The sequence below is a fragment of the Gossypium hirsutum genome, chromosome D05 (genome assembly GCF_007990345.1).
Source record: "Gossypium hirsutum isolate 1008001.06 chromosome D05, Gossypium_hirsutum_v2.1, whole genome shotgun sequence".
Taxonomy (NCBI): domain Eukaryota; kingdom Viridiplantae; phylum Streptophyta; class Magnoliopsida; order Malvales; family Malvaceae; genus Gossypium; species Gossypium hirsutum.
The window spans coordinates 26,413,368-26,434,682 of NC_053441.1; the positions used below are offsets into that span (position 1 = coordinate 26,413,368).

Sequence of the window (21,315 nt, forward strand, 5' to 3'; positions counted from 1 at the left end):
ATTTGGATTGCCACGTGGGGCATCCAAGTTGGCATTTAAAACTAATTTGGATTGTCACATAGACCCACCGTTAGGGAGGTAATAGAGCTTGACGGTAGAGTGACTACCTCGTAACAAAACGGTAACTTAAGTAACTAAAATGTAACATTTCAAACATAAGTGACTAAAATGTAATCTGAGGCAAACAAAAGTGACTATTTTTGTAGTTTACCCATTTTAAATGAATATGAAATTTAAATTCAACAAATTTCAGAAAATTATTAATTAGAAAAGGGAGGGAATTATTCCTAAAAATATTAAAATTAAAAACAAACAACTTGTTTGACCAAAATTGATTCCTAAGTTATCCAATTTTATTAATTTTTAAAAGAAAAAGAAATCTCGAATTTTGCATTGTAATTATTAGTTCGAACTTAAATTTTAGCAGCTCAAATTATTATATAAATTGAATTGAAGTATTTCAATCCTTGATTCCAATATTTCAAAAGTCTAATTAAAAATTTTAATATATTTTTAATTTTGATTATATTAAAAATCTTAATTTGAGTTTAAAAATAAATAATTAAAACTGAACTCAAAAGTTATATTCATTTTATTAAGTAAAAAAATATAATTAAATAAATTCTAACCGTTTGTTTTTATCTTAAATTAAATTCAATAATAAATAAAGGGTAAACTATAAAAATAGTATATAGGACTGTAGCTAGCTAGGGAGGAAACGAATTTTAATGGTAGAGTAACTACTTCGTAACAAAACGATAACGTAAGTGACTAAAACGTAACATTTGAAACATAAGTGACTAAAATGTAATCTAAGGCAAAAAAAAGTGACTATTTTTATAGTTTACCCATAAATTAAAAAATCCCTCCAGTCTCTGGTTTAACTCGAAATTTAAGATAAATCCGAACTCCTTATCATCAAATTCCTCCAATTGTAAATTTGCCCCTGTGATTGATGACGTGGCATCCCGTGGGCCCCACACAATTTAATGAAAGCACAAAAGCACAGGATTCTTTCCCTGCTAGTGTTTACACACACGAATCAAACCCACACCGCTAAATCACCAAACCCTCTCTCTTTCTCTAATTCACAACATTAGCCCTATTTCGTTACGCTTCCGATCCCTTATTTGTCTTTCCTATCAAAGGGTTTTATCGTAAATTCATTTTCATTTGAAGGATAAAATACAATAAATAAAAATAAGAAAAAAAGATGGTTGGATTTGTTTATGAAAAAATGACGTGGAAATAATTAAACGGTGACGGAGAGAAAACCGGCCGGTAAGGTTGGGCTCCTTATTTCCTATATAAACCCGTTTTCTCCCTTCACAATTCGCACATTTAATGGAAACTAGAGAAAGATCCTCTTATTTTTCCTCTCTAAATTTATAACCTAATTTCTCTCCTTTTTTCAATCCTGGCTCGGTACTTCTGCAGTTCTTGAAGAGGTAAAAGAAAAAAAAAAGAAGATAATTAAAATAATTAAATAAATGGGAAATTCTCTCTCAACTGAATTTCTTTTGTTTTTTCTTTCTATTTTGAATTTATATGTTGGAACTTGGAGAAATGCTGGAGGAATGAGATTAGATTTTGAATCGAAGGACAGAGGGTTTGACCTTTTGGATTAACGCATTCTTGTTTGACAGTTTTAATCGAAGTGATTTATTTTGATCTGCGAAAGGTTTTAGTTTATGAAATCTGCGGATTTCAAAGAAGGTGAATGACAATGGAGCTAAGTGTTTAGATTTATGCTCGTTTAAAACCCTAGGATTTGATCTGGGGGCTATATTATGTGCTTATGGAGATCAAGCTTAGATTAAGTCTAAATTAGGGATCTTATGATTCTAATTAAGTTCCGATTGGATTGCTTTTCTAAATTTCGAGTTAGTTAGGATTGAGGGTGAAAAGTTCTTCATTTTTTTAATTGTTCACATTGGATTCAATTAAGTTAATTATTTGCTTTGTTTGAGTATATTGCATTTAATGCTCCTTCAGAAGTAATCTTGTCGCCTTATTGTGATTGTTTGTGTGAACTATTTTAATTGCGTACTGTTTGGTAGATAGATGATAATCTTAGATTTGTTATGCTTTACTTTTGAAACTGTTTATTGATTATTAAAGTTGTGCGTATGTATGTGGAGGTATCAATTTTGGCAGTTAAGCTAGTTGTTATTTGGTTGTTGTTTCATGATTGGAGATAATTAGCAAGTACATTGCTTTGTTTCTTACAGGATGTGCAAACTTTTGTTGCTTAACTGGATTTGGTTAAACTAATAACTTTTTATCATATGTACAGCTTGTTTTCTATGTGGATCTTTTGCTGACTAGTATACCCAGTTAGATTTTGTTGGAATAATCATATAGCTTGTATGCATTTATATATGAAATGGGCTCCCGTGGAAGACCATTATTTGATCTTAATGAACCCCCGGCTGAAGGCGATGAGGAGAGTGATCTTGCTTCCTGCTTCCAGCCACAAAAGGCACTTCCATCTGCTAATGCCCATACTTCCGACTTATCTGTGACATTAACAGGTTCTCAGCAAAGAGTTAATTGTGACGGGTTCTTGCATGTGTCCTCTGACTTAGGTTTTCAAACATTTATTCAGCCTAAAGCTTCTCCTTTAACCAAAGTAGATATTGAACTCGAGAGAGCAGAAGACCAGAATTCCAATTTGGCATCATCTTCTTCAAAGTCAAAATCAAATAATAGCAGGGAGACGAAAGGACATGTAGCAGCTTCCTCTGTTTCAGCTTCTACAAATGCTCAAGCTGCAGAAAGAGAAGAAGGTGAATGGTCTGATGCTGAGGATTCTGCTGATGCATCTGGAAATAATAGTATACATGAAGAGGTTAAAGCTTCACAAAAGCGAGCTATAAATGAAGTGATGGATCATTCTAGTGCTTCAGGCATGATTATTCAAAGTGTTAGTGCCACTGAAAACAATCATTCTCCATTAAAGCCAGACCAGTTTCTAAATGATCAGATGGGCAACAGTAGCCAAAATTCAGAAGGCAGTGGAAAAGGTGATATACCCATTGATGGTCAAGAAGAACCTGGCTTAGTGCCCAAACAAAGAGAAGTTAAAGGTATTGAAGCTAGTCACACACTTAGGTGTGCGAATAATCTAGGAAAGAGGAAGATAGGTCAACAGAAAGAAGCAATGCTGGGAAAGAAACGGAATAGAAAGACAATGTTTCTTAATTTGGAAGATATCAAACAAGCTGGCCCTATAAAAACTTCTACTCCAAGAAAGCAAAACATTCCAATGCCAGTTGTTACTCGCATTGTGAAAGAATATCACATTGGTGAACGAATTGGCGAAAAGCAAGGCCGGCCAATAAATGAGGATCAGAAGCAAGTTGATGTACCATGTAATGAAGGAAGCAATCCTGCAGTAGAGTCATGTGATCCTAAATCTGAATGTAATGGTGATATGAATTCTGGACTACTTGCCAGGCCTAGGAGGTTAAATAGTGGCTCTGATCTTTCTCATTTACCAACCATTCCCAAACAGAGTTCATGGAAGCAACCTATAGATTCAAGGCAACTTAAGAATTCACAGTTTCCTAATAGGAAACCAACTCCAATCAGCCAAAGCGCTATGGACACAAAGATGGTAAACAAGAAACATCTTCCTTCTAAAAAGATAACTGCCACTACTACCTCTTATCATGACACATCTGTTGAACGTTTTATACGTGAGGCGACGAATGAAAAGTTTTGGCACCACCCAGGTAATAATATATGTTTGTGTCTGCATGTGTGCCTTCTTTTTATGGATTTACAGATAGCTGTTGAATGCTTTTAGACTTCCTTAATCTAGATATTCTTGTTCTCTTTTAAAGGTGCTGTTTCCACTGATTTATTTGCAATATCTGTTAACAATAGTTCTCTTGATCTGGTTATTTATGAGAATTTCCATTGTAGAAACAATTAATGTGACATGTCTTTGGAGTTGCTGGTTTCCTCATTTACTCTTACCCCTCCTTAAAATATAATTATTTGTTTAATGGAACTTTTTCGTTAGGCACATGCATGTTGTAGGAGATTACTTGGATGAATATGCTTATTTTTTCTACTATTTGTAAAGCCTTACCTGAGCCCTAATAATTTGTACAATTTCTGGAGCCATTGACATACAATACCGTAAAAGACGGCGTATTTGATTAATGTGAAGTAAAGTATATGATCAAAACTATTTCTTTCTTTCTTCCCATTATGGTAATTGAGTAAAGTTCCTTTTTCATTTTGCGTTTTTTTGGCTTGGCATCTTTTAGATTGCAGTTGTACTTGACCTCTAATTATATTTGATTTCCATTCATCTCTATCTTGTTTTTTTAATCTTTTGCTTCTTTTGGTGTACTAAATATCTTATGAACTTTTAGCCCTTGTACTTGACAACGAATTTTCACTTAATACATCAGAAAACAGTGAACTCCAGTGTGTTCCCGGGCAGTTTGAATCTGCAGAAGAGTATGTCAGAGTATTTGAGCCGTTGCTTTTTGAGGAATGTCGTGCACAGCTGTACAGTACATGGGAAGAGTTAGCTGAATCAGCTTCAAGAGATACACATGTAATGGTCCGTATCAAAAGCATTGAAAGGCGTGAAAGAGGTAAGAGTGGCTTAAAACACTTACCAGTCAACAACTTTGCAGTCTATTATCTTAGTGATAATGTAATTACTGTAGGTGGGGGGATTAGTAAGTTTGACAATTATGGTTTTGACCTCTAATTTGGTTAAATTTTTGGTTCCAAGGTAAAAATGCTGTCATTATTTTTGGGATAGAGAGTAATCTTTCTACTAGTTTATTAATTGGCAGAAATTTTTCTTCTGTTGGTTTAGGATGGTATGATGTGATAGTTCTTCCCACTACTGAGTGCAAGTGGGTATTTAAGGAGGGTGATGTTGCAGTTTTATCTGCTCCGAGGCCGGGTTCTGGTATGATGTTGGAATAAGATTTCTTTTCAGATTTATTTACGAATAATTAAAAAGAAGTAAATATTTTAGTAATGTTTATTTCTTATATCTTGCAGTTAGAAACAAGTGGAGCAACACCTCTTCCATCGAAGAAGATGAGGAGGCCGAGGTTACTGGACGTGTGGCTGGTACTGTTAGGCGCCACAGGCCCCTTGATACTCGTGATCCTCTTGGTGCAATCCTTCACTTCTATGTTGGGGATTCCTATGACTCAAGCAGGTAATTAGAGAAATATCACTTCCTTATTTATATGTGCTTTGTTGCTACAGTTGATTCCTGCAAAAGCTTAGCCAAAATTTCACAAGCATTAATTTTCTCTTTCTCTGTTTTCTAATGTTGAAATAACATATTAATGTTTATAGCAAGGTTGATGATGATCATATTCTACGGAAACTTCAACCCAGGGCTATTTGGTATCTAACTGTTCTTGGATCTCTTGCAACCAGCCAGCGGGAGTATGTGGCATTGCATGCATTCTGTCGTCTTAATGCCCAGGTACATACATTATTATCATTTTTAAAGATTCCTGTGGCCAGATGCAGCAGGTCTTGTTGCTTGATGCTTTCTTACTATGGTTAACAAAATTTCTCTTGGGCACAGATGCAAACTGCCATCCTTAAACCAAGTGCAGATCACTTTCCAAAATATGAGCAACAAACTCCTGCTATGCCTGAATGCTTCACCCCAAATTTTGTTGATTATTTACATAGGACCTTTAATGGGCCTCAGCTTGCTGCAATCCAGTGGGCAGCTACGCATACAGCCGCTGGGACAAATAGTGGGGTGGCTAAGAAGCAAGAGCCATGGCCTTTTACACTTGTTCAAGGGCCTCCTGGAACAGGTAAGACACATACAGTCTGGGGGATGCTAAATGTCATCCATCTGGTTCAATATCAACACTACTATACTTCTTTGCTCAAGAAATTAGCACCTGAAAGCTATAAGCAAGCTAATGAGAGCAATCCTGACAATGTTGCGATGGGATCAATTGATGAAGTTCTTCAGAACATGGACCAGAATCTTTTCCGCAGCCTTCCAAAACTCTGCCCTAAACCCAGAATGTTAGTTTGTGCTCCTTCTAATGCTGCAACTGATGAGCTTCTTGCGCGTGTTCTTGGTCGAGGATTTATTGATGGTGAGATGAAAATTTACCGTCCTGATGTGGCCCGAGTTGGGGTAGACTCTCAAACACAGGCTGCTCAGGCAGTTTCCGTTGAGCGGAGGTCCGAACAACTTCTGCTCAAGAGTTATGATGAAATTTTACAACATATGCGCACTTTAAAGGCTTGTGAGGCTATGTTATCTCAGCAGATAGCAACTCTTCAAAGGGAACTTTTTGCTGCAGCTGCTGCTATTCAGTCTCAAGGATCTGTTGGTGTTGACCCTGATATTCTTGTTGCTCGGGATCAGAACAGGGATGTATTGTTGCAGAACCTGGCTGCAGTTGTTGAAAACAGAGATAAGGTTCTAGTTGAGATGTCCCGTCTTCTCATTGTAGAATCCAGGTTCCGTGCTGGCAGTAACTTCAACTTAGAGGAAGCCCGTGCTAACCTTGAGGCCAGTTTTGCCAATGAGGCTGAGATTGTTTTCACTACTGTCTCAAGTAGTGGCCGCAAGTTGTTCTCTCGCCTTAGCCATGGTTTTGATATGGTTGTCATTGATGAGGCTGCTCAAGCCAGTGAAGTTGCGGTACTTCCTCCCCTGTCTCTTGGTGCAGCAAGATGTGTACTTGTTGGGGATCCCCAGCAGCTTCCAGCAACAGTCATCAGCAAGGCTGCTGGGACCCTCTTATACAGTAGAAGCCTTTTTGAAAGGTTCCAGCAAGCAGGATGCCCAACTATGTTGTTATCTGTGCAATATAGGATGCACCCTCAAATTAGAGATTTTCCTTCTAGGTACTTTTACCAAGGACGTCTTACTGATAGTGAAAGCGTTTCCAACTTACCTGACGAGGTTTACTACAAGGACCCTTTACTTAAACCTTATATGTTCTATGATGTTACCCATGGCCGGGAGTCTCATAGAGGTGGATCTGTTTCGTACCAGAACGTGCATGAAGCAGTATTTTGTTTGCGCTTATATGAGCATCTACAGAGAACTATAAAATCTTTGGGTGTGCCAAAAATCACAGTGGGTATAATCACACCATACAAGCTGCAATTAAAATGCCTACAACATGAGTTTGAGAGTGTTATAAAATCAGAGGAAGGGAATGATCTATATATCAATACTGTGGATGCATTCCAGGGCCAGGAACGTGATGTTATAATTATGTCTTGTGTCCGGGCCTCAAGTCATGGGGTGGGCTTCGTTGCAGACATTCGGCGAATGAATGTTGCTCTTACTCGTGCCAGAAGGGCTTTATTGGTATGATTTCTATCTTCTATTATTCTATGGTACCACTTTCTAGCTCAGAACATCACGGAACTGCTTGAAGTCATGTTTGTTTCAGGAATTAACATTGATGTTTGAACAGGTTATGGGTAATGCCAAAGCTCTGGTGCAATCCGATGACTGGGCAGCCTTAATTGCTGATGCCAAAGCTAGGAATTGTTATGTGGACATGGATTCTCTCCCCAAGGACTTCCAAAAAGACTTTGTCTCCAAAGATTTTTCTGGGCCCAGGGGACTTGGTTACCCTCCATCGCAGGGTAAGGCTTCTAACACAAGGAGTTTCAGGTATGCTGGACCGAGACATAGATCAGGAGATATGCACATGGACTCCAGGTCAGGAACACCACTAGAAGATGCAGGCAAGTCGATTTATAGGAATGGTAATTATCGGCCATTTAAGCCACCTATGGAACCTTCCTTGGATAACTTTGATCAGGCAGGTGATAAATCTAGAGATGCCTGGCAATATGGCACACAGAAGCGAAATTCAGCTGGTGCTCTGTGGAAAAAGGATTCTTAGCCATTGATTATTTGCCTGCAAAATATTTGTGCACAGTGAAGATCCTGGGAGCAAAACTTCGATCCTTGTGATTGAAATTCATGAATAGCTATTGGCTCCACAAAGGATGCAGTGCAGTAGCTCGAGTTATTTATCTGTTCAGCCAACGCAATTTAGAAGAAGTTGGTACCACTGCCTGATTTGTGTATGATACTTGCTGGTGGGCACCAACATGCTTTTGCTCGAGGCCTCGTACTGTTTTTGCTAAAAATCTGTCTCTGCAAAGTTTTTTTCCTGCTATCTTGCAAAGGAGATGGATGATTTTGGGGTAGGATCTATGAAACTGTACCCTAGATCCAGCCACAAGCTTCGAAGGTAAGAAATAAATCATGAAGTCAAAGTTTTGTACTAAACAACTTGTGATCTTTATGGTTGCTTTTACATATAATTATATTTGTAGATGTTTCATCCAGGAATTGATTGCTGACATCGAGTATGGTTCTGCCTAACCAACATCACTTAGCTTGATTACTGAGAGCAAATTGTTGCAATCTGTGGCATGACCTGGATGAAAGTCTTTGATACATTTGGGCAGTCATCCTGGTTTTTTGGCCCTTTGGTCCTGTATCTCTCTCCACAACATTCAGCTGACCCGCAGTTCCTGAATGCATTTGTTTATGCTCTTCACACTTGAAAGATGCTTACTTCATTACATGCCTTAAGGTTGCAAATGCTTGCAAAAATCTTGAAGTCTGCTCTGCAGGATGTTTATGCAGAACCGACACGGTTGTGAAAAGCACAGCCGGAACAAACAGATGAAGTAAACTGACAAATTTTGAGGTCCGCAATGTACGGGTTAGTTAACTGAATATTCTTTCTTTTCTTTGTTGCCGTTTTGTGTCGGCAAAGATTAGGTGATTTTCTTCCATAATTCTGTATAGAAAAGGAAGAAAAGAGTAGAGAAATTGTTTTTAAGGGAAAATCTCATAGCATAGGAATTGTGATGTTAACTGACTTTGTACATACACCTTCTTCAGGTTCAGTATCCTGTGGAATCATAGAATTCTTTCACAATGTTCTAAAGCTTTGTTCTTAAAAAGAAAAGAAAAAAAATCCAGAGATTTGAAATTCCAAGTACCCAGGATTTATGTTATTTCTCGTGTGTTATGATAAAAAGACAATTTAAATATTAAACTGGGGACAGATCATCTTTTATTCTTGTTTCGGTAGAGAGAAGCATGTAGAAGGTGATACTACATAAAATTTATATAATTTTTTTTGCTGATTTTATTTATCACATTAACTCATCTGAATTCGTTAGACGGAACATGATGAAATTGATTGATTTGAAATCGTCTCGGAAATGAAGGAATCAAATTCCATTCCATGTGTTCGGATCTTATCCGATAATGCTGTCGCCATCGAGCACACGTTAACATAACCTGGCACCATTTAAAGCAAGGTATCGACAAAGTTGGACGGAGCTGTTTCAGGGCCACTTTGTAGCTTTATGCAACTAGTAAGTCCACGTAAACCTACCCCCATAACTTTGTACCATCTTCAATGGCAGCAGCAATGAACACTGGTGATAGTGTTTTTAAGAAAAAGCATATTTGCAGTCCTCTAATATCGAAGAAAACTCAATTCACTTGAGTCGAATTTTACTATTTCAGATCGATTCAATTGGTCGGTTTTTATTTGTCCTTTTTTTCAAAAATAACTTTAATATGTTAGGTCCCCATCCAAAACTGTCTAGGTTATAAAAGTTTCATTGCATCTTAATTATATCAATTAGATTATTTTATTATTAAAACTGTTAATTTAACTATTTAAAATCAAGATTAAAATTAGGGTTCATTTAGAGGGACATTAAAATTTACAATGTAATATTGGTATAGATTCAAATGTAACAATGATGATACATCAATAAATATTTCTTTTGATACTTGGAGGTAAGGAGTGAAATAGTTAAATTAAATCTAAACTCTCATGCCCTGCAACATAATAAACTTGTTGCTAGATTAAGAAGCTGTTGAGAACTTCATCAACTATTAATAAAAATAAAACATAAAATCATGGTAATATATCAAATAGTATTTCCATCTATACTAAAAAAGTTATTGAAAATAACATTAACAAAGTTCCCTTGACTTAGATCACTTTCGTTTCAAGGAGGAAATAACAGATTAGTATGGAAAGTTGATTTCAACGAGGTCTTCACAATTAAAAATGTTTATTCCCTCAATCGAGCTCAACAACTTGTCTCCACTAAAGACCTCTTTTCGAGAAGGCTCTCCTCCATCAATGATAATTTTTGCCCACTTTCCTAAGAAGATAGGGAAACCCCTAAGTACCTCTTTTTACATTGCAGTGTTCGGCTCCCCTCTTGTCCTTCACTCCGATTCTCTCACAACTCATTCATCTCCGGTTGGATTTTTCATTGGCTCCAAGGAAATTGTATCAACTCTCAAGATTCAAGAAATTTCTACACTGCTTCAACCTGCACCCTTTGGATCATATCGAAATCAAGAAAATTAACTCATCTTTAAAGGTTCTAATTCATGTCCTATAGGGGACGTTTCAAGAATATCATATCTTCTCGGGCTTTTCATTTAAGGAATCAACCTGCTCTCAGCCTTGGTGATCACTTCTCCCATCGGTCTCTATCGTCCTACATTATTAAAAATCGTCAAAAGGACATGACTAGAGCAGCAGCTATTGTTTAAAACTCTAATGTGCTCCAACTGTTGTCCATTCAAAACTTCATGTTTCCCAGCAATATTCAGGCTAGAATTTTATCCTCCGTGTAATTCTTTTATCCCTTTAAGTCTCATAATAGACATGATATTTCTTCTTTGAATAAAGACAAGAAATGGATCAAGATCATTCTTGGATGCACCAAAGTAGGGTGAAAACTTCAACCAGCATTTAAAGACATCTATAACCTCCTCCAATTTATTACCATTGGACAACAGCCAGATGACAACCACATTCTAGGAAGAGAAACGGTGAAGTGGGCAACATGTGCTTCGAAGACTTCCTTTTGCTTCTCTTGGCCATAAATATACCAAAATGATAGAGGTGCTTTTAACTATAACTTTTTTATCACCTAATTATAAAAAATTACAAAATGATCACTAAAAAATTAGTAAATTTATTTTTTAATCACCTAACTGTTTAATTGTCTTTTTGGTTACCATCTGGCTAACATAACAATGGAAACACCTAAAAATCTAATATAGTTGAGTGATAAAAAAGACAATTGAATAATTGAATAATAATTTATAACATTTCATTGTTGGATAGCCAAAAAAGAAATTTACTAATAATTAGATGACCATTTTGTGACTTTTCATAATTAGATAACAAAAAAAATTATAATTAGATGACTACCAATGTAATTTACCCTTTTTATTTAAAATAATTACATAAATTCATTTTAGCCCTAATCGAGAAAATACAAGTAATATAAGTAGATATAAAATATTATTTGATATTATAGAATGGTTTCCATATTTCTTCACTCGAACATAAAATATTATATAAAACTATAATTTTACATCATCTTTAAAAAAATTACAAATAAAAAATAATAGTAGATATTATGAATCAATTGTCTTCACATTTTCCATTAATTTGAATAAAAATAATATCATATATTTGTATTCAAATACAAATATTGAACACAGGTCTTCCAAATAAATAATTAAAAAAATACAAAGATCCTGACAGAAGAAATCGCATATTTTATATTAGAAATTCAATAGAATTCAGAGAAAACAGCACGCATGTCGTATTCATGTTCATATTCATATATGCCAAACTAGTAAGTAAATTAGACTTCACAGACCGCCACTCTAATCATCCTCCTCCAGGTACACCTTCATTACCTCAGCACAGCCAGCTTCAACCTTGTTGGCCATGAACCCCATTGCGTTGGCAAAACGGGTGTTGGATGAAATGCCGTTGAAGTTGGTCAAGACCACGCGTGCACGTTCACGTCCCGGTGACATTTCAGCGCACTCCGGCTGCGAGCTCTTAACGAGAACAGCGTCGCAGATCTCATCCAAATGATCCTCGGAGACAGCGATCTTGTATTGTCCGGTTGAATCCGTGTGTCCTTCCTTCTCGTACACGACATCACCGGTCTTCCGGTTGGAACATACCACCTTAACCTTGGCACCTGACAGGAAACCAAATGTACCATTAATCAAACCTAACAGTTAACGGCATATACTCAAATCTTGTGAAAATTATCTCCAATCTATCAACAGCAATCAGTTGAGAACAATACTATGTTCCATCTCCATGAACCACCATTTTTGTATTCCATTAAGCTAAGCATGATTATGAGAGTCGATCCACCTAAGACTTCCAAATAAATCAAAGAAAAACTTTGAATATCTTAAACATATCTATATCCATGTTCGAAACTCACGTCATAATCCGAGTAACGTAGTACAAAACTATGAGCAAAGCTATCATTTTTGGAACCATACTTTTTCTTAAAAGTTACAACTTTGAACCAATCTGCTCTCAGTTGTCAAATTCTAAGTAAAAAGGCTATAATTTTCATGGTTTTAGGCTACTTAAAGCTTACACTATGTCCCCTTTTCTCCCCAGATTTGAAACTTTCCAGGTTTCAGTTAACCACCAGTCCAACTTGCCAATATTTTATGTTTCAAACATACCCCTAATTTCTTCACTCATGAAACATCAAATCCCCTGAACTACTACACAGAACTACACGTGCACACACACAAAAAGAAACAGATCTAACAGTGCCAGCAACAAAAACACACTAAAAACAGGCATAAGGAAACATAGAAAAAACATATAAGAAAGGCAAAGATGGAAAGTACCAGCCATGTTTCTAGTCTTTGGTGTTTCAAACCCAGCACGGCAATGGTCACAGTAAACTTGACCTTGAACCACCAACGGGTTCTTCACCATGCGTGTAGCACTAACAAGACATGGAACCACAAATAGTGCAATGAACAGCAATAATTTGGCCATTTTTTTGGCTCTGGGTTTTTCTCTTGAGAATGTAATGAAGTAATGGGAAGAAGGCGTGGAGATTAAAGTCAAGATAAAAGAGGGGGATAAAAAGAGGGTGATGATAAAGTGGAGTGATATAAGGAAATTAAACAAAAAGTGGGAAACAGAAAATGATAACCGGGCAAGCCGCGTTAACAGAGTGTAATCGTGTGCGTGTGGATGGAGGATTTGGTAAATACTGAAGGGAGATGAGGGTATTTTGGTGAATGGAAAGAGTTGGGATGGTGAGGTGGCGAGGTTTTATTGGTGGGAGATAGAACCAACTCCAAGTGGGGACTTCATCGATTGCAGGTTTCAGTTTTCACATTAGGAACGTTGTGCAAAGCAAGCAAGCATAAGTTGCGGGATGGCATTAGCATTACTTCTTTAATTATTTTTCATGTATAATTACTTATTTAACCTTTTAATTTTATAAAAAAATTATTTTATCGGATCATCTTAAAATAATTTTTTTTTCAAAAAAATTTTAAACTTATATTTTTTATCGAATCATCTAAAATAAATAAAAAATTTAGATATCACATACATATAAATTTTCACTTGGATGACACATTAACATTTAATTAATTTTTTAAAATTTTAAAAATTATAAAATATTTTTTTAATATTTAAAAATTAATTAACTGCTGACATATCATCTATTTTGAAGTAATTTGATAAAATATATAAATTTAATAATTAAAAAAGACGAAAAATTAAAAAAAATGTTAAATTTTTTTTTTTGTAAAGACAAAAAAAAAATCATTATGCCTTTTGTCCAACGCCAATCACGCAGGCTTGCAAGGCAGAAGATTTAATGGGATGGCACTGCTGAAGGCGCCTGCTATAGATGGGCTTAATGCACGGTTATTTACGAGACATTTAAACATTGTGGCTCAATTATTTGTGACATGGTTAGGGGAAGTATTAAGAGTACGATTCTTGGAGCCTATGGTTATTTGCCGCGCTTAAGGATGATAATTCTGTTCAAGGATTTGAATGTTTGCAAAATACTTTATATAAATTTTGCGAATTCTAGATATGAAAATTATTATAAGCTGCAAATAAAAATAGATCTCTTGAGATTTATTATCCGAATTTATATCTAAATTTAGATAACTTGCGGATAATTCAAATATATTAATTACAAAATATATATTTTAGTACCTGAATTTGGCTTCAACATTTAAATTAATATTTTTTTTGTCTAAGTAGGTACTTGAACTTGGCTTTAAGATTCAATTTGGTACTTGAACCTAATTTTTTGATCCACATTAGTATTTACAACAAATAACTTATTTAAACCAATTTGTTCAGGTACTAATTCGAACCAAAAAGCTTAGTTTAGATACTTAATTGGACAAAAAAAAGTTCAAGTATCAATTTGAACCTTGACGCTAAGTTTAGATACCCAATCGGATAAAAAAAGGTTTAAGTATCAAATTGAACCTTGAGGTCAAGTTTAGGCACCTAATTAGACAAAAAAAAACACATTAGGTACCAATTTGAATCTTGAAGCCAAATTTAAGTACCAGAATGTATATTTACCCTACATAAATTCGTGTTTTATCCATTAATATTTCTCTTAAACTTTAATTATAGTTTACACGAATAAATAAATAAAGTATAAAAACATAATAAAAATATTTTCCAAAAATAAATATACTTAATAATAAAATTAAAGTAAGTATTTTAAACATGTTAATTTTATTAGGAAAAATATATATTCTTTAATATTTTTTATCTTAAATCTCATGCTGCCTTTATTAAATCCTATGTTCTGTATCTTAAATCTAACTTAAATATCAAATCATAGGAATCCCTAAATTTTTCATACCCCTTTACCAACTCAATTAGTTAAATTATTTTAAACTAATTTTTAATTAATACTTATATAATTAAAATAAATATTATATAAATTTAATAATCGGACATTATTATATCTATTACATATTATAAAAATAGTATTATATACATTTAAGGGCATAAAATATGGCAATTGTTTATATATGCAAAACGAATGTATAATTATTATACAATTACATTATTATAATGTTCATTCTTTTGTTAATGACATGCAACCTGAACATTAAATATGTAACTAATTTTATAGTAGATTATAATATATACAATTAGTATTATATAATTAAGATAGATTATTAATGATTATTAACCCTTTTATACAACATGTTATTATATGTAAGCTTAAACCTTAACGTGTGATTAAATTTACGGAAAATTATAATATATACAATTATAATTTTTTTTTGGAATACTTATGTTTAATTTGTCAGGCATATTTAAATTATTGTGAAATTGTTATGTTTAGTTTGTTTGGATTTTTATTTAACTACTTTTGTTAATTTATTATTTATAAATAAATTTATTTAAAATTAGTGTTTTTTATTTTATTTAAATTAATGTTTTGTTAATTTATTTATAAATAATAAATCATAAATCATAAGGTTTGTTTGTTTTTTTTTCTTTTGACATAAATCATATCTAAACTTCTTTGATGTTAGAAAATCATATCTAAAATAACAGTATGCAAGAAAATTTATTTCATAACCAAAATTACTTTATTAAAAAGGTAAATTAAGAAATTTTTTTGGTTAAAAGGAAATAGGGGTAACTTTCTAACTCTATTCTTATTCTAAACTGTTAAATATTATTTTTCAGTAAAATTCAAACACACTCAGGTGACTCACCAAAATAACACTTCACATTAAATCTCCAGTAGACATCTTCACTATACAGTTTGCAACCTTATTTTACTCCCTTGACACATACCAAAATAAAATCAAATATTACGTATAAAATTTACAATTAAATATTAAAAACAATATTATGGAAAAAGTTTGCCATTGAAAAATATTTGTTGGCAAGATATATTGTCACATAATATTAAATGAATACTGTGCAAATCTATACTTACCAAATATTGCATAAATACCATACATATGTGAGCACAATTTTGACTTAATGACATTCAACTGCATATGTGTCAGCATATGACACATGGCAAAGTATATAAGAATTGAAAGTTTTCAAATTTGTGTCAAAGCTCTGCTTTATTTTATATTTATATATATAATATAATATAATTTTTTGGTAACTTTTAAGTTTAATTAATTAATTATTTTAATTTTAAATTGATTAAAAATATTTATGATACATAATCAAAAAATTGTTGGAAAAATGTTTATTTTAATTTATCTTGAAATAAAATTTAATAAAAATAAGACTTAACACTAAACAAGCACCTATAAAAAAAAAGTTGAGCCATTAATAGAAAAATTTTGCAATAATCGAAGCATTGAAATATGGGTTTTCATTCGAAACCCTTAACAAGTCATTAAATATTGACATGGTAGGTGTGGTGGTAGTTGGTGTGAAAAATAATGATGTGGCAGCTAACATGATAAATTGCACGAAAAAATGTTGAAGTGGAGAGTTTAATTGATTTTTTAAATAATTTAAGTCTAAATATATTGAAATATTATAATTTTTTTGAAAATGTAATAAATATAGAAAAATTAGAAAAATGATAAAACTATTAAATATTACAAAATATTCACATGTTATGAAAATATTATAAAAAATTAGAAGTTACAGATTTTTAAAAAATTAACCTATAAATATAGAAAATTATATAAAAGTATAAAAAATATATAAAAATAATTAAAATGATGAAAATTATAAGAAAAATTATAAGAAAATATATAAGAAAATTATAGAAAAGTTTGTTATTTTTAAGGTTTGATTTGGTTTTAATGGGGAGCTTGAACTGTGATAGTTATTGGGCTTATATAGAGTGTCAACTAAGGGATCTGAGAAACAATAAGTTTAATGTTTGAAAACTTAAGGTAAGTGATGATTAATGTTTTTGGTTGAAAAGAAAAAATGAGAGGGAAGTTGATAAGAATGGATTGACGTGAGGTATAACGTAGCGCAGCGTGTGAAGGAAAAAAATGAATGGTAATTTTTATCAATTCTTTTAAAAAATCATTAGAAATTATTAAAATATTACAAAAATTAAAAAAATTATAAACAACTTATATGAGTTACTAAAAATTACAAAAAATAAAAATTACTTCTATATTATTTTATAAAGTTTTAATAATTTTTATCATTTTTATAATAAACTTTCATAAAATAATTAAAAAAACAATTAAGTTATCTACGTCAAATGTTAGGTCAACTGCCACATCATCATTTTCCCTCACATCAACACTTAACGACCCACTAGGGGCTTTGATGGATAATCATATTATAGAGATTGAACTAATTGCTAACTTTTGATTAAGAGTTCAATTAATTGTACTTTTTGATTAGGACTCAATTGATTTTTTTATTATTTTACAAGGGCTTCTTTAATACTTAAGTTTAAAAATAATAAAGAATGGTTATTTTTATATTTCATTTTTAACTTTTTAAATAATATATTTTTAGATAATTAAAAAGATAATTAAATTTTTTTAAATTGGTTATATATAATTTTAAGATAAAAATTTTAATAAAACCTTTTAAATTTTAAATTTGATAGTTTTTTTTAATAAAAATATTAAGGCAAGACCCTATTTAATAGAAGGTAAAAGTTAATAGCTTTTATATTTTTAATTTGAAAATTAAGTATATAAAATTTGAAAAGGTAGAATGTTATGTGTTTTGGAAATTTTTAGTGTTAAAATAAATAAATAAATAAAAATAAATGTAATAATTTTACTCTCTTTTTTTTTTAACATTTTTGCTACTTAAATGGTTTCATTACATGTCAATTAAATAAGAGCATCAACTTATCATTAAATGAGACTATCCACGTTAACATATATGAAATAATCAAATATATATATGAATAATCTTATTATAAATTTTATCTATATCTATTTTTTTTGAATAAAATAAAGATACAAAGCTAAGACTTCTATGGGAATATGCTAAATTTTTTTACTGCTTCACCCTCTAATATGATGAGTTCTCTTGACTATGGTAGAATTAGAGTTCTCCAAAAAATCTTTCATGATTATATTAATAGCTTCAATACTATCTATTTGAATTAGGATCCTCTCAAAATGCCTATCCAAAATAAGGTTTAACCAGTCCAGCATCCCCCAAAGCTCTGCCTCCAATACAGTGCAAATATCCAAATATCTAGCGAACCCAATAATCCACTCACCATTATAATCCCTCACACAGCCATCATCTATTGCAAAATCCTTGTTAAACTTAACCGAACCATCTGTATTAAAACTCACCCAGCTACTAGATAAAGGCCAGTTATGGAGATGACTTCGTGCTTTTTTTTATCACAATGCTAAAATTACACTTCAGCGCACTCAAATCCATGTCCTCCTATATTGACAGCAATATCCATACCAATCGAACTAATACTCAATAAGCTATTATCAAATATATATAGCAAATTCTCGTTAAATTAGATCAATTTTATTAAAACTACCCATGTCCTTATAAAAGTTTATTTCAGTATTGTCACATATTCAATTTCAATGCAATACAAACTCACATAAATCTTTAAAAGTTTTAAATAGGATTTTCGGTGATAAATATTAAAACAAACCCTTAATATGATATTTATCTCTTCACTTTGTAAGAAGGTAAATTGAAAAATTGAGAAAATATTAATTTAAAATATAGTTTTTTTTTAAATTGCAAATGATTTAAGGATTTATTTATTTATTTTCATCAATATACCTATTTTAATTAAGGATAATATAATGCATAGAATCACTTTTTAATTCAATTTTAAGTGAATTTTTTTTATGAGAGAAAAAGAAATGAAAAACGTTGCAAGGAAAATTATTAGTGTTATTTGCATCTTCGTGATATGTTTTCCAAATTCAAAGCTTGTAGCCGCGTGGTCGTCGTTAGCTCCTTCGGAGATTTGCAGCACTGTCATGTATGATATGGCGGATTGCCTTTTGTTTTTAATCAAAGGCAGCACCGATAACAGTCCGATTCCTTCATGTTGTTTTGGATTTGAAACAGTAGTGCAATCTAACCCCGATTGCATTTGTGTAGCTTTGCAAAACAGTGCCGATCGATTTCAATTTTACGAAAGTCCTTACTTCGCCTTCTGCTTGTCAAGTTTTTGATTCTCCTATCAACAAATGCGATGGTAAATGACAATTAAATCACCTATTTATCCTTTTTTTTTATAACAAAGTGTTGTTGTTTTCCTAATGCAGTACTATCTACTTCGCCTGTTGCAGCTCCTGGTACTTGCTTCTTCCTGTTTTACACACTCACATTTATTTGCTTTTACTTGGATATTTTGTTAATAATTGGTAGATGAAGCTTAATAATTATGTATATATGTCATATTATAAACATAGTCACCGAAGGTTCTTATTGTTTTAGGACCGTCGACTGCCCACCGTTAACTACTGCTCCAGTGCCGATGGCTTTGTCAGGAACGGATTCTCCATTATTTTATTTCCTTGTACTCATTAACATGCTAATGATTTCATTATTTCATGTAATTCTTGTTCTATAGGGCATTAGGTATATTCGTCTAATTTTTTTAAAATATATTTTATATAATGCTTTAATTATTGTTTTAATTGCTTAATATACATACACTGATTAGAGACAATTGTTGGGACATTGCGAAAGGTTAATGATATCTTTGTCGTATTGGTAAGCTTGAAGCTTTTTAATATTCATGACCTAAGTTCAAAATTTACCAACCCCTTGTTTGTTGTATTTTTGTGTTAATTTTAATTTTAATTGATCGGAATACATTATATGTGATTTGTGTTATATATACACACACTCACGTGATCACTATCATGGCATGGCCTTGTTAAGCTTTATTGAACCGAATGAAATTTAGGCTCAATATAGTTCACAACAAAAACACTGTTGGATAAAATTTAAATTTTTTTTACACAGAATAAATTCAATTATCTTTTATTTATTTTAAGATAACATTCAAATTCAAATTTTAAATAATATACCAAATATTTTATAATTTAAATTCAAACATTTATTTTTTTCACAACTTAATCTTTTCAATTTATGAAACATAATTTATTTTGCTATCATTTTCTTTTTCAAAATCATTTTAAAATTAAGTTGGATTGCAAAATGGCACATCTAGAAAAGTAAAACCGGCCTTTTATGGATCGTATATATACTAAAGGGGAAGGAAGAAATTTATGGTTGAACAAGTAAGTGGATGAAATGGTAGAGGTGTGCACTGCAACGTCAATTATTGTATGCATACAGTTGAGAAATTTAATTGATTTTGGTAGAAAGTTACAAGCAACTGCCAACCATCCAATTTTATTTATTTACTAAACAAAAAGTAGTACAAATCCTTTTGCCAATTAATTAATCATTGCCTTCACAATGATTCATTGAATGCAAACTCTTTTTTTATCTCAACTCAAACATCCAATTACTAATCTTATTCTGTATTTTCAAAGGTTAAAAATGGGTATGCAATATAATATTAGAAAAATGGAAATTGACTCATATCATTCATTTAATTTTACCATATACTTTTTCATGCAATAAAATGGAATGAAAATAACATAAGCGGAAGGTTGGTGGACAACACCACCAAATTGTGCATGATGAAACGGAGAGTCAAGGCACGTCATCTCCTATCATCAAACCTACTGGCAAATGGCAATGGAACCTTCCAACATTTTTTTTCTTCCATATTTTAGATTAAAATACTCATAAATGTCAATTTTTTTTAAAAAAAAATATTTGATTAAGCTGATTTTTGAAAAATGTATGGAATATGTCATTTTAACAAAAACACTTCCCGTCATAAGCAATTTTAGGTGAAAAGTAAAAAAATACTTCCGGTTATATCAACGTCAATATTTTTTGTTTACAGTTGAAGCGTTTTCGTAAAATCAACTTATTCCCATAAATTTTTTAAAAATTGATCTAATTAAGTTTTTTTATTATAAAAATCGACATTTATAAGTATTTTAATCTATATTGTGAGAATCAAGCCCTCCATTTTTAATTCTAAAAATTTAATAAATAACTTCAGTAAAATTGAATTATGTAAATTAAAAAAAACAAAATTATTCAAATAATTAATATTACTGAAAGATTAAATAAGTAAATAAAAATGTTGAATATATATGTTAAAGTTTTAGATTTCCAACTGAAGTATCAACGAAGGTGATACATATATTTTTACTTACATGGCTTCATATATTAGTGACGAATGTATGAATCCCCGGAATAGAAATTTTAGATGTGGATTGTGAGACGATAATTTGATTGATATTTGGCAATATTATTAGATATTCTTTTTATTTGGTTCATGTTTTTGGTTATCTAATATCTGCAGGTGATGATAAACATGAGGGAGAATAAAGGAGGAGTTAAGGGGCAGATACCACGTGCAAGTTGACAA

The 21,315-nt window shown here is 32.1% G+C and overlaps 2 protein-coding genes across 7 annotated transcripts; one reads left to right on the forward strand and one right to left on the reverse strand.

Annotated features, from left to right (window-relative positions):
* The first annotated feature begins 1,230 nt into the window (after window positions 1-1,230).
* LOC107900906 (uncharacterized ATP-dependent helicase C29A10.10c) lies at window positions 1,231-9,008 on the forward strand. 6 transcript variants are annotated; one of them, XM_041094492.1, is made up of 9 exons: window positions 1,231-1,448; window positions 2,297-3,737; window positions 4,428-4,616; window positions 4,847-4,942; window positions 5,038-5,200; window positions 5,344-5,476; window positions 5,582-7,348; window positions 7,458-8,249; window positions 8,335-9,008. In XM_041094492.1, exons 2-8 carry the CDS (start codon window positions 2,387-2,389, stop codon window positions 7,893-7,895), a joined length of 4,137 nt encoding a protein of 1,378 aa, XP_040950426.1. In that variant the 5' UTR covers window positions 1,231-1,448; window positions 2,297-2,386; the 3' UTR covers window positions 7,896-8,249; window positions 8,335-9,008. The 6 variants fall into 6 exon arrangements, with proteins under 6 accessions (XP_040950426.1, XP_016682193.2, XP_016682185.2 ...); XM_016826704.2 differs by having other exon boundaries at window positions 8,348-9,008; XM_016826696.2 differs by having other exon boundaries at window positions 1,284-1,448; window positions 1,565-3,737; window positions 8,348-9,008.
* Window positions 9,009-11,600: 2,592 nt separating this feature from the next.
* Window positions 11,601-13,104, reverse strand: LOC107900932 (protein DOWNSTREAM OF FLC). Its single transcript, XM_016826722.2, has 2 exons — window positions 12,737-13,104; window positions 11,601-12,057 (listed from the first exon to the last, which is right to left on the reverse strand). The coding sequence occupies exons 1-2, from the start codon at window positions 12,888-12,890 to the stop codon at window positions 11,732-11,734; spliced, it is 480 nt and encodes a 159-aa protein (XP_016682211.1). The 5' UTR covers window positions 12,891-13,104; the 3' UTR covers window positions 11,601-11,731.
* Window positions 13,105-21,315: the final 8,211 nt, after the last annotated feature.